The following is a 14,203-nucleotide window of genomic DNA, read 5'->3' as shown; positions in this document are numbered from 1 at the left end:
AATTCATGTGATCTTTTAACAACTATTTATTTCACACCAAACCAGATATCTCCCTAAAGCTTACCAATACAGCCTGCAGGCATATTTCTTAAATAAAAGTACTGAATCCTTGTATACTTCCGATTTGCATACTAAAGGAATGAATCTGCTATCACAGAAGTAGTAACACTGTGCAACAACTGCTCACCCCTTGCTCAAGAAAAAAAAAAATCTTGTTTATTTATTTGGGGTGGGACTCTATACTGATTGCATTTCTGCAGTTTGACAATGGTGAAACATTTTCTTACAGAAGTGTGACAAGTATGAATGCTCTTTAAGCTATTTTATGCATCAGCTATATTAAATTTATATTTTGTATCTATAAATCTTATCACTTATCTGTAAATTTTATTTCTATTGAAAGGTTAAAGAAATTGTACATCAATTTAACAAAATTAAATATTAGCAAAGCAATTATTTTGTTGCAGTATTTCAGATAATTTCCTGTATAGGTTTGTTGCTTTAAACAGAAGTATTTTTGCTGCAGTTTTAACAAAATCAGCAAACTGTCTTCCAGCAGCACTTAAACGAAATGATATATTCACAATTCTATTTTATTTTAGAAACAAAAGGTTTTGCATCTGGACTGCATTTGACAGAACTAAATCAGCCACATGCCTGGCTGTGTTCAAGTGCTCAGAAAATAGCTACCTATAGTTGAAAACAAGGAACTCAGCCGCCCTCCCCCCCCAAAAAAAAAAAATTAAGAAGTGAATACTGTACATTTGTTTACAGTACAAGGATAACATTATTTTGACTAAAGGAGTGGACACAAGAACCAGAGAAGCAGCCAAGGAAAGTCCAGCAGGAGAGCTCTTGCCAACATGCTCATGTGAGAAACACCTGAGGTGAAATTAGCTCTCCTTGCACTACTGGATCACAACTAAGGCTTTTGAAAAACTACAAGAGGAGATTTACTGAAAAACTGTGATAGAAGCTATCAAAGCATGATACATTATCTCCTATTATCTAAAAAAAAAATTCTTATCTGTGACACAGCAGAGCATAAGCTAAATGCCAGTTCGCTTCAAATATTATGAGAAAAGGCTGTTTTCCGGGAAGGCACATGACTGAAACGGGGCTGCTTCTGAGCTAATCAAAATTGCTCAAGTCTTTGATTACAGGAGCTGTATTTTAAAAACTTTACTGGGCCTACTTCTGCCAGCCTACCCCAAGGGAAGATCTGCTCCCACTCTGCTGGCCCTAACAGCCAGACCTTCAGCAATGTCCGCTACCCCAAAGCTCAACAGAGCAGGGGAGAAAAACGCTCTTCTTTACGAAGCCATTCCTCCAGCGAGCTTCCTCAGGATCGTGCACTAGTGTGGCATTACGTGGTATTATCCTGACTCCAGTCACAGAGCAGCAGGTGTAACACGGAATTTACATTTTCGAAGCACGACACAGCTGTACGTTTACCACCTATATGCAGAAGTGCCGGCACCGTCCCATGCAAGTGATGCCGCGATGTAATCTTCTAAACAGTGCCATGACAACTAATGTAATTATACTGAAATAGTATTAGCTATATTTATATTGGGGATAGTCTTACCACAGTTCTTAAGAGAACTGTTCTGCTGCTCAGGAATTAACCGTATCTCTTCTTCCCTGGAACAGCATAATTAGTCACTTTGACATTTTGCCTTCCACAGTGACTAACAAACTCCTCCTACTCTTATAATTCAGTAGAGATAGCTCAGACTTAAATTATATGGTTCAGGTAATATATACTCAACATGATCTCATTTTTTTCCTAATATCTTCTTTAATTCACTGAAACGAACTAAAGGAACAGTTAGCGTTTCCTCCCACCCCCAACAGGAAATTTGTTTTTTTGCTAAACAAATAACCTGGTTAACTTCCATTTTAAGACTTACTTTGTGTTAACATCTTCCAGTTAACAAAAAAAAGGTGACATTTCACTCCCTTCCTGCCCAAACCCAGCCGATGGGAGGTCCCCCTCCAGCTCACCTCAGGGAGCCCTGACAATGGCAGGGCTGCAAGGGGCCGCTCTTGGGGGCATTATACAGATTAGACAGAGGAGTTAAACTCACAATAGTCCATACACAGTATGAATTAGCCAAAAACGCACCCACTGTGTATAATTATTATTTAAACCTCACAGTTCTGACAGAACTGCTCTTTTACAAAAGGTAGCGGCAGCACGGACTGGACCAGGCCGCTGTGGCCCAGCCCTGCAACTGATGCAGGGCAAAGTCGATTCCAGTCAAATATTTCTTGTGACTGAAGTGCAAAACACACCATCTGAATGTGCATGGACTAATTAGCAAATCAGATACCCACAAGCTGTGGGTAACTTCTCGCTCTGCAGGCTACCTAACAGCAGATCCTTCACCACATTTAATGACCATCGTGCCATAAGCATGAGAAAAGGCAACCAAATCACATTTAGCCAACAAAATACAAAAATATTTTCAGGGTTGTTCTTCCTGATTATTATTAATACTGAAGTGGAAGTTAGCCCTTAAAATATTTTGAAGAACTATCCTTACTTTTGTGTTTCACTCACTGGAGGTATGCTTATGGCACGCAAATCCCTTTGGACTAAATGCCCTCTTATAGGTACATTAAAAATTGAAGGGGCATAAACAACTCCAGCAGCTTGGAGCTTGAGTTGGTATTGCAGTGATCTTTGCAATTCATAAATATCAACACTTGGGATAGTTTGCATGGGAATACAAGCAACTAATTATTATCTTTTGCTTAAGGGCACGTATGGTGTGCTCTACAGGTAGCGCTACTGCTTTTTGCTTAATGTATTGCCTCTTGAAGTCTTTCAATATAACAACTTGCTGATACACTCTAAAGCATTTGTAGTGTTACCAAACTGCTTTATATTCAAAGAGAATACACTGCAAGTTCTGAAAGACGGTGCTAAGAAAGAACTTGTAGTTACAAAACTGTATGCGACTTGCAAATAGTAATTTCACATTGTTCACAAGGAGACAAACCACATCATTATGTAGCACAGAGACAGTGTTTTGACAAAAGCATCAATGTCTTTTAGAAAGTAAAAATCTGCAAGTTGCAGTATCGTTTTCTGGAGCACTACTTGATTTTGCAGTATTATCTGAACTACTACCCTGAGACTACCCTGATTTACCACCAAAATGAACATATAATTTAGCAGTTGTATCTTTCTGCGTTTATGTAATCAAAAATGCAGGTCTGCTGGGGCAAGGCAGTGGGAACTGTGGAGGACACAGAGCTGTATCTTCCCCAGAAAAACCTTACTACTAAAGTTCATGGAGTACACTGTAGTTAATAACATAATAGTAAATATTTCTCTTCTTTGATGATAAAAAGTTTTTCTCTGATGCGTGACTAAAAGCACGAAATGAAATACTCGATCCAGATGACTTCTACCAACAATCAAGCCTACACAGTAAAGACAGAAAGTATCACACGGTAATTTAAGGGAGCCAATGGCTTCTCTACATTGTGCTAACAAACAGTAGTTCCCAAGAACTGATCCAGTGGCTGTAGAGTAATATTTCCTAGTTGTATCTTCTTGTGCCACCTTCTTCTCCCTGATGTTTTTATTCTCCTATAACTGAAAAATCACTAGAAGTCAATTTTAAGTCAACAGGCTGAAGAAGACAACCTGTGCTGAGACTCTGAGCCAACAATAACTTAAGGTGCTTTCATCCCTAAATACTGAACATCCAGAGGTTACAGAACATTTAGAAAAATAACAAAAACCTGCAAAAAGCATGCTGGAATGGCTGCAACCAGCAAGAGACTCCTCTAGAAATAAAGGCTAATATTAGCCTATTCAGAGACTATGGAGTGAATTTTAAAGCAGAAAAAGAGTAATTACTCAAACCGGAATGCATTTAAACCAAGGTTAATCACCCAACTAAAAGAAAAAGGAAGCTTAGTTAGGAACTTTGCTCTTTGCTTCACAAAATGCTTCAGCAGCATCCTTCCACTAAAGTTAGCCATTTCAAAAAAATATTAAGAATCCCATTTGCAAACATGTTAAAGTAACCAAGTCTGGGTTTACTGACACTCTGTGCAAGACTCCGCGTTCATAGCATTTTATTTCAAAGCAGAATGTAGCCCACTAAGTCTAAATCAGTCTTTTCCAGCCACAATTGTAAACACTACTTTCATTTCTTCATGTATGTGTTTGGTACAATTGGTAAGCAGCAGTTTCAGTATTACAAATAATGAGGCAGCACAAATTCTAGAAAATGGAAACTTCTTGGGCAAAACTAACAGCCTCTTCAAACACTATTTGTAATGTTTTGTTATTAACTATTTCCTCACTAAATTACTATTTTTTTCAACTTAGACCAAGACTTGCAAAGCTGCGAAACAGAACTGCAATTCAAAGACAAGACATTTTACACATGCTTTGCAGCTAATGAATTTCAGAAGTTGAAAGAAAACATTGTGAAGAAGTTGGTTAAAAACAGTACTGAGATTCTGTAAATAGATTCAACTCTTCTAAAGAAAATCTGTCACTGTAAGCAGCTTTAAAGCCAGTCTTTTAAGCTAGGACTAAACAATCCTTTATTTAGCAAAACTATACTAAGCAGAAATATATATATTAAAAGATGCAAGTGTATAAAACAATGCTACCATCTACTAGTCATCCCCCAAATACTCTTTTTTGGCAAAGAAACTCTACAGGTTTCATGCAGCACTACTAGCATGAGCGGTTTGGAAGCCAACTCATCTATATTGTTTCCACAACTTGACTATGTGTGCTCACAGGAAGATAAATAGGAAGGCCCCATCATTGTGATGGGGAAATCTTTGTGAATGATAGCAATATTAGGCAGATGAGTGGCTCACGTTTAATTTACTGTCAGTCACATGCATAAAGTCACACACAAGTCTAAGTCAGCACAGAGCTTCTCAGTACATGACATGGTAACTCTTCATCTGCTCTAATCCTGGACCTGTTTATTAAGTATTTCATATGAAATATGAAGTTATATGAAAAAAATCTCATAGTACTTACATTACTATGTAAGTACTAACTAGGTAAGTTTAGTTAATACACTAGTTATACAAAAATGCATAGCTGTTTAGTCATTTCAGAAACCCAGCCATTAGGATTTTCTCACATTCCTAAAATTTTTAGGGTTTCACATTTCCTCTAAGGTACCAAAGATGTAATAACGCAGGCTCTTACAAAGAGCCTAAAATGGATGTCTCAATTCAAAGTGAGGCAGAGTTGAACATAATTCAATAAAAGTAGCATGCATCATTAAAACTTGCTGGCAGCAAACACGTGGGGTCCTTTCAAACACGTAACTGCAGCGAGCAGCAATATCTGCGCTAGCTTCATCTAGCTAGCAGAGATAAAACAACAAAGTCAGAAGAAAGCTTCAGCAACCAAGATAAACCTTTTCCAAGAATGCACAGTATGTAATTATGCTGCTGTCGTATGCAAATCCTGTGCCACTGCATCTACTCTGCTGCTGGTATGTGCAATACCTAGACTGACTCGGTACAGGTATGTTAGCATATCTCTAAAACAACACACCTTCCACTTCGTGCCTGAAGACCTATCCTTTGATTTACTGAAACGTGAATATAAAAAAGCAGAAATCCTTACAAAGAAATGATAATAGCTAGCTGCTTTGATACCTATGGCAACATGACTAAAAACAAGCAATTCAAAGAAACAACTAATTCAGTTGAAAGTTATGAAGTTGAGCCTTTTTTTTTTTTTTGTGGTCTTTAACTTATCTGCAAAGCTCTTTCATCCAGTCTTGTAAATAAGTGTAAGTAGCCTTTCTGAATTGATTATTACAACTTCAGGACGAGTGACACTTGACTGAAAAAGTAAAAGGATGCCAGTTCCCTTTTCTTTGTTTTCATTTTCAGAGAAGGTACGTGAAAAAGTTCTTCTCTCGCCATAGCCTGGCTTCTGTTCAAAAAAGAAAATTTAGGGTTGTAGCCTGGGCACATGGCCTTCTACCCCCCTGTCTCTCAATCACTAAACAAATACTTAATCTAGTAGGCCAGGTAAAATTGTTTCAGCAATCTGGACAATGCAAGCTGAACATCAAGTCCTATCTAACTAAAATCAACATAATTTCCCTACAATCAGGCCATGTGCAGGATTTGGTCCAAGTCACCTGTAGTCTACATTCCTCCAATGCGTTAGAAGGTACAGAAATAACAGACTGCTTCTTTCCCGCAGCCACTGAAGTTCAAGAAATGCAAGGATGCAGGAGTTTGCTCTTTTTTTTTTTCCCTTTTTTCTAAAATTTATGTTTGGATCCCAGCAATTCATCTTGTGCCATAAAATGTTTATGGTTTTTAACTTGCATGGAGAGCGCAGCAGCTTTCAGAGACTGGAGGGCCACTCCTACTGTCAGAACTCTTGGCTCTACAATGGTAACTTCATTTTCATTAGTTTCACAAAAAATATAGAAACACATGACTATTTTAGCTTCCAATAATCTCACAGAGTAAAAACACGCAACGCCAACTGGTAAGCTTTTGCTGACCACAAACTCACAATTAGCTTTTGTCAGATGCTTTTAGAACTGTACAGTCATTTGTACATTAGAAGACTGATTCAATTGCCTAAAAATTTATAACGTGACACAAAATACAGCTCTTCTAAGTAAAAAGTTTAAAAAAAGACTTTAGCTTCTTCCAGCACAGAAAATAAAAGCGTATTTTAAGTATTTCCTCTTTAGGCTTCCCTCCGAGTTGCAGGGTGGGCTTTTAGTTTCCATTCTAAGCCGAGATGAAGCAGTCAGCCTACCAAGCTCGTTCAGGGCTTCAGAGCTATCACACTGCCAATCCTGGCTTTATTTCTAAACTTTTATGCCCCAGGTTAGCCAGGGTCAAGAGTTCTGCTGAGGCTGTGCGTGTCTGCCCTCAAGAATGACACTACTTCAGTTCTTCACTCTGATCCATTAAATGAATGATATTTTTGATGGGTTATGCAGTGATTTGGTTAAGCACATGATGCCTGGAAAGCCACCTGGTGAGTGCTTTGACCTCATTAAAATCTGGATATTTGCTGTAAGAAAACAAGCCGCGGTTCTAAGTGGTATGCTTTCATTTTCAGCTGCTGTTTCATCAACGAAAGAACAGAACAAGCCTCTCTCAGACCTTAGTGAGAATAGTGTTTCCTACAGATCCACACCCCTACCTGTTACAGGGTCTCTAAGCCAGCACCAGTTAAATATCCCACAAGCTAAAGGAGGTATGTATCTATATACAGAGATAGATTTACACATCCATATTTTGAATACTTGCAATTTCATCTGATGCGAGATTTCTACATTGTTTGTAACACAGCCCCTACAAACATCTAAGTCATGCTTACAATTGCCCTGCTAAACGAATATATTATTTTTAAAACATTAAAGAAACAGAAAATTGATATTTTAAGAATGACTTCTGCAAAAGCTGTTCTGGCAATGCCGAGGTCCTAACGAGCATGTTGGCTCTGATGAACTCATAGCATATTTGCAGGCTCTAGCCAATGCCTATGCAGCTGCTTGGGTACCTATCTCTGTGCTGTCTCATTAAAAAAAATATCCCGTTACAAAGCATGCTGAAACAGTGAGCTAATGAGGTTACATACTGGAAATCACCCCAAAATAATTATTAACTATTTACCAGAATCATGTGAAATTTCCAGTAGGCAATATTCAAATTCAAGTTGTCAGGAAAAAAAAAAAGAAAAAACAGAAAAAGAACACATTAGCCTATGTATAAACATATCTGAGTCCATATAAAGCACTGGTTCACCTTCTACAATTGCCTTTTCTTCTGCATGGGAAAAGCCCATGCTACACCTCTCTGAAACAAGTAAAGCAAATCTCCCCCCACACCTTAGCCACCTCCAACCCAAAGTGCAGCATGACATTTGATGCACATACTTTCGATACACGCTTTGCAAGAGTGTGGTAAACCCTTTTTAAAGATGATGTGAATTACAGGTATGCAGATGGAAGTGCTGGGAGGGGTTCTAGTTTCAGTTTCTGAAATACTTTCACGGCAGCAACCACATGATTGAGTGCTGTACTCAGTAGTGCTACCATTTAAACACAGGATATTGTTTTGCTTGCACTAATTCCACAGATTGTACAGAACTATATTTTAGTAATTCAGAAAAAAAGCATCTAGCAAATAAGGGCCCACAAGAAAAAAAAAACAGTGGAATAATTTGGAAGTCTTTGTGGTTTAAAATTATGCTTTATCATTTGTAAGCCTCTAATAATTTTTAAATTTTTTACTGCATCAGCTAGTCTTCTATTAGGCTTTAATTTCTGAACAGTGTATTGTTAAAAATGAAATGCATTCAATTTAAAACATAGCTGCAAATCCTTTTTGAAAAGGATAAGTGACCACAGGAGAAAATTATACAAAATTAGAAGGAATTGCCTTCAAACAATAAATACACCAGAGTACACCTGAGCATACCACAGTCCTGCTGCCCAGTTTCATCCCACTGCTTTTCCAGAGGGCACAGGGGAGCAGCAGAACACTCAAAGTGTTTAGTAGTTTCAATAAAACATATTTAACAAAAAGATTTTCAAGAAATAGGGTCATCTAGCTATTAAGCAAACCGCTGTAATGGTTCTGCATCCTGCATGCTGCCATGCATCCTGACTGCTGCACTGCCAAGGAACCAAGAGCTGAGATGAACCCTGCATTTTGTTTTACTCTTAACAACAACACATGCAGAGTAAAGTCTACACGTGGAAATCTCCGACATCTATGGAGCCACTTAACTGCACAGTGAAGCTTGAAACAAGTTACAGATGGGCATGTTGTCTTTACCTACCCAGTACATGTCTGACACAAAAAAAAGAGGGAAAAAAATGAAGTTTATAATCTGTGAGAGCGATGCTATAGCCACATGAACAAGCACTGGTCTGCCATCAGCCCACTGTCACTTCTGTGCACACTGGTAGCATTCCAGTGCATGTCCCTCACCTGTGGTTTACACCACATGATATTAAGTGCAATGGAAGTATTTTAGAAAAAATACCTCGAGTAAGATTTTTGGAAGCAGAAGCCTAAAACCTCATAGACTTGCACTGCAACTTGGGTACCTAAATATCTAAATCCTTTCTGAAAATGGCAGTTTGGCATCAACTGCTAAAAACTTTTGAAAATCTTGCATTTTATGTAATATTAATCACAATTCTGCCTTTGTAAGATACAAATTTTTTACAGCTTACAGTAAAAAAAACACACAACATGTAAAACTCATGTGAGCTAGCATTTCTGTTCCCCCATCACATCAAGTACTGCCATGCTGACTGTCACTCCTGTGGGGATTGTGATGGGGTTTAAGTGACACTGCCCTTGCTGCCCAGGGCTGCTTCTCCCTAACTGAGCGGGGTGCTGTGCCTCTCCCCACACTGCTCCATCCTGCAGAAGGCACTACCTTACGTGACTCGTCTTTGTCCACCGCACAAGGCAAATAAGAAGCAGCCTCCGAGGCATCACAGTTTTTGTGCATCCTATTTAGGTAGCCAGGACTCCTCTCCTGGCACCACCAAGCTGCAGGGAATGCACGGAAAAGGGACAGAGATGGTACCAGCTCTGAGTCAGTCGGGAATATCTCCATCAGCAGAAATGCCAGCTGGATGCAGAAGCTCTGCTGTGAAGCCAACCGATGCTGCCAAGGCGGGTTTTATTCAAGGACAGGACCTGCTTCTTGATCGCTGTCCCAAAGAGTCTGCAAACTTGATAGACATAACGCACACAAGCATTACAGGTAAAAAGGGACAAAAAGCAGAGCAAGAAGAATCAGGAGAGCACGAAATTGAGTGGAGAAACTGTGTGGTGGTGTGCCCAGTGAGAAAGCACCTTGGTGGTCCTAAGCAAGCTGTGGGAGGAAGGAAGGATCTGGAGCTTTTTGTTTGCTTCTGTAGCTAAATTTAATTAAAATTTGCAACATGGCAGATTTAGAAAACAAAGGACTACTAAGTGTGAGGGAATTTGTAACAAGCATATAAACACATATATATTAGTCCATGACATTGGATGTCATGTGAATAACCAAAAATCAGTTTCTTGCAATAAGTTAGGGCTGCTGTCTTCAGTCACTCTCTTCAATCTCCTGTGTATCATCCACCTGGAGTAGATGTATCTACACACCAAAGCTAAGGGCACAATGCTTCGTCCCTCGTGAACAGCAGGTAAAATGCTACCTACAAACTGCAGATACAGAAAAATATAGAAATTTTCATTGAGTGTTTCCACTCTAGCAATATCTCAAGTAAAATGCACTACTGAAGCACTTGGCTCCTCAAAGCTCTGCTTTGTCAACAAGTTCTTTCTTATTTGGCTTTGCTATCTTACATGATAACTGGCTGCCATTGCAAATAACCAAATTAGGTAAGTCTTTCCAACCTTACTTTCAGAAAGACTTACTAGTAAATGATTGCACACCACAAAACCTTATAATGCAAGAAAAAAATATGCAGTTCATGTGATTTTTTTTTTTAACTCCCTAAAGGATTTGAATAATCCAGTAATAGTTTTGTAATATTTCTTTTCTGTTTTGTTTTGGTTTCACCTTTTTTTTTTATATTATTATTTATTGATAAGACTGAGTTAAGAATGAATGTGAAAAACCCACATATTTACAGTAAGAAACAGTTGAAAAACAACTTCATAACAGGCCGCCAATGAGAGTTTAAAAATAAAAACTCCCTGAAAAACCTAGAACAAAAATAACTGCTACAAGGAGGTGGGAAGATGCAGGAGGAAAAAAAGTACCACAAGCATTGAATATGCCAAGAACTTCATGAGAATAAACAAATTGTAAAAGTTTGAACAACCTCCATGTCATGGAGACCTTCAGATAACGGTATTACAAGATTACAGGGCCAGCACAGTTCTGAAGCATCAGAGCACCAAATCAACAAATCTGTTAGGACACAAAAAGAAATGTGTGTCAATATAAGCAACACAATCTAAGAAATACTTGAATTCTCCACTGCCTCGTAAGAGCTTACACCAGAGCCCTTCCCTTGTTGCAGCCTGTAATGGTCTTTTCATTATTTGGCCACATATTTTAATTTAACACACAGGAACTTAAAACCTTTAAGCTTGTTACTCTACTGTCAAATTTAGTTCAAGTTGCCTGATGAGTTCAGAAGTTATTGGAAACGAAGGGGAGTGCAGAAGGAAGGGCACTGACATCCACTGGGATCACAGCGTCTCAGTTCCTGCAATGGGACAGGCCTGGAGTAGTTTGACATGCACAGAAGCTGTGAGGATGAAGTAACTTAAAAATTCTCGTAACTTACCCTTACGAGAAGCAATTCTAGCTGGCTTCAGTGTCTTGGAGGACCTTAGGGGTAACACCCCTGTAAACACTCTTGTTTCTAATGCACAAATGTCTTTTACACTTAAAGACACAACTAGATTTTGTAATTCTCAGTGTGAGGAAAACTAATGCTCCCCACCAAAAGTGTAAGACACAGTCCCTCCCTTCCCTGCAGTCTCTATTCTCTGCTATTACTTATTAGTTTGGCCAGTGGAACTTCACGTATTTTAATATTTTTCTTTTGAAAGGGTGAAGGTAAACATTTTTTGGTCCTCTCTTCCTTCTTTGCTGTTGGCCCACTGGTCTCTTATTCCTGTCCTTTGTGCATGTCCATACAAAGCTTGAATTACAAGTAGAGTACAATTGTTAACAGACATCTCTCATTCATAATCCCAAGATTTCCCACCTCTGTTACAACCATGTGAGCCCAGGCTTTGATTAAGAAGGAGAAAAGGAGAAGTCTGCAAGCATGTTGCTAATCTTGCCTTGAAGGAAAAAATCCTTTGATTCCCCAAACCTGTAACCTTGTTAGACTTACCACACATTGAAGCATGGTGTGAAACTGTGTCAAGCATGGGGAAAGGCACTAGAAGATACCTCCTGAACACCAAGAACTGTGTCCTGACTGCTGGGCACAAAATGTAATTGTGTCTCCTCATCTTCAGAGGGGCCGTGAGTGAAGAAAGGGAGTCCCTGGACTGCACACACTGAAGTCCTTACGGTAGTCTCCTGCTTACACAAATGTTACACAGAGACAGGAAAGTAGCTTTACTCAATCCATCAGTGATCTGAAAGGTGGCACCTTCAGAAAGAGCTACCCCACAGCGTGCAGGATGAAGCTGAACTAATGGATTTGGTGTGGAAGTGAGGACACTGCACTGACACAGATCCCCTTGTAGGCCAATGTGTTTTGAGAACAGGTAGCCCACAACCCAACACTAGAATTATGGCTATGAGACACTTGGCTCTGGTGTTTTCAGTCGTAAAACAGGGAACTATATGCTTTTTCCTTCTCAGAAAGGCATAGTATTTCACAAAAGCATTGTTACCTGCATTCAAAGCTGGGAGCAGCCGAGGTACCAGGCTGTGTGCTTTACACGTCCTCAGCAAAGCCATCTGGGAATCTTGTCTATGGATCTCCGTGCCAAGCAGGACTTCTTCCCATTTGTTCCATCCACTTCAATCCAATGGACAACGTGCAAGTTTTTCAAGTGTAACAGTATTCTTAACTCTGAATAAAGCTTGAGGGGAAAAAAGAAGAAAACAGGGTATGAGCTCACCTAGCCTAAGAAGCTTCACACAAATACTACAAAATACATTTATCCTAAAAACTTTCCTTAGTCCAATAATGTCTGAAAAATAGACTATAGACTATATGTGAGCCAAATACAAAGACACGGATCCATGACCACCCACGCTCACTGATCATCAAGAGTAGGCAGCTTTGTTTACTTAACATTTATATGATCAAGGTTGGGGTTTCCCAAGCCTAGTTTTCTGTAGCAACTACAATTTTACTGTATTTCGATGACTGAACTACGGGACTAACTATGCTTCGCATCATCTGAAACACGGGGCAACAAAAATTAAACCACCAAGAGAACTGCTGCTTAAATGTTACTGGGCTACAAGCACATTGGGGACCCACAAGTTGTAGGTCTCCCTCATCCCTTTAAAAGTTATGCTTTAAGCAACAGGACATTTTTAGTATTTCCTGTATCTCAGTTGCATAGAAGCCAAGTTTTTTTTTATATCAAAATATTGTGTTGCAATGATTTAATGCCTTAAAAAATTAGTTTATATAGCAATATAGGCCAGACACACAATCCTATTAAAAAATACGTCAGCTTTGTCTCACAAAGCCTTCTATCACGAAGCCATAGTGACTCACATTAATTATTATTATTATTTATTTATTTTTAGCTTTTAAGCCTTCACTGAAAGAAGCCCAGGTTAACCTTTAGTGTATTTTGTCCTGGGCTAAGTCCACTGTGACATCCTTTTTGCCCTTTTAAATACAGGAACTTTTTGGAAGTCTTCCAATATCTTGAAATAAACACATTACAAGATATGCAATAATTAACATGAGTGGTTCTAGAGACTCCTGAGACAAATCTCTAAAGCCTCTATGATGTGATGTCCAGATCTGTTTATATTATTTTTTTTATTTAATAGTTAATTTCAGAAATCACTCCTGTAGCATCTTTAGCAAAGTGGGTGTGAAGTTTCTATTCTAAACAAAAAGTGATATGGGAAAGGAGAAAACACTGTAAGAAAGTGTGCAAAAAGCAAAGTTACATTACAAAGGCAAAAAAAAAATAACATTTTAATGTTTATGCTTCATGATATCTAAGGGAAAGAGCTGACTGTTTTTAGGAAACACACTGAAAATTACCATTTCACCCTGTAGATCGTTGCCCTGGAATCAGAGGATGAGCTGCATGAGATACAAAGATCACAAGTCTAGGATGTTTATGTACCTAAATTTATGTACCTAAAAGCTGTTTTCTTTTTATTTGCCAAATTTGATGTATTTCTACTTATTTCTGAAAATGGCAAGGTGTAATGCTTTTTCATTTCAGTCTTCAGGAAAGCACTAAGGATTCTCAAAAGCAGTCAATTTGACAGAGAGCCTCCAATCCAAGCTTTCAAAGAGACAGGGAGGAGGATTTGGGATTAGTTTTATTTTTTCAAGTTTTAAAGTCACATCAGCAAGCTCTGAGGTCTTTTTTTTGAGGACTAAAGAAACTAGTTGAAATAGTTCCTAAAGCACCCGCAATTCCCTTCAAAAGTCAATGGATAAGAGAAAAGCTCCCAAAGACTGGAATTGCTAGCACAAATAAAACTCACCCCAAAAGAGAAGAGCAAGGA

The 14,203-nt window shown here is 38.7% G+C and overlaps 1 protein-coding gene across 35 annotated transcripts in view; it reads right to left on the bottom strand.

The window, feature by feature from the left end:
* The window catches only part of GTDC1 (glycosyltransferase like domain containing 1), a 182,132-nt gene that overhangs the window by 145,494 nt on the left and 22,435 nt on the right, over positions 1–14,203 (bottom strand). For 11 of the 35 annotated variants that reach the window (XM_068687068.1, XM_068687064.1, XM_068687069.1 and 8 more), the window contains one exon: positions 12,382–12,573. The exons of 20 other annotated variants lie outside the window; for them this stretch is intronic. In XM_068687068.1, the coding sequence (XP_068543169.1) occupies positions 12,382–12,448 (67 nt within the window). In that variant the 5' untranslated portion in view covers positions 12,449–12,573. The remainder of the gene's footprint in view (positions 1–12,381; positions 12,574–14,203) is intronic. 4 more of the 35 variants (XM_068687075.1, XM_068687074.1, XM_068687071.1 and 1 more) reach the window with 1 other exon arrangement.

The sequence above is a fragment of the Anas acuta genome, chromosome 6 (assembly GCF_963932015.1).
Source record: "Anas acuta chromosome 6, bAnaAcu1.1, whole genome shotgun sequence".
In the NCBI taxonomy this organism is placed as follows: Eukaryota; Metazoa; Chordata; class Aves; order Anseriformes; family Anatidae; genus Anas; species Anas acuta.
This window is presented reverse-complemented; position numbering and strand designations above follow the sequence as displayed.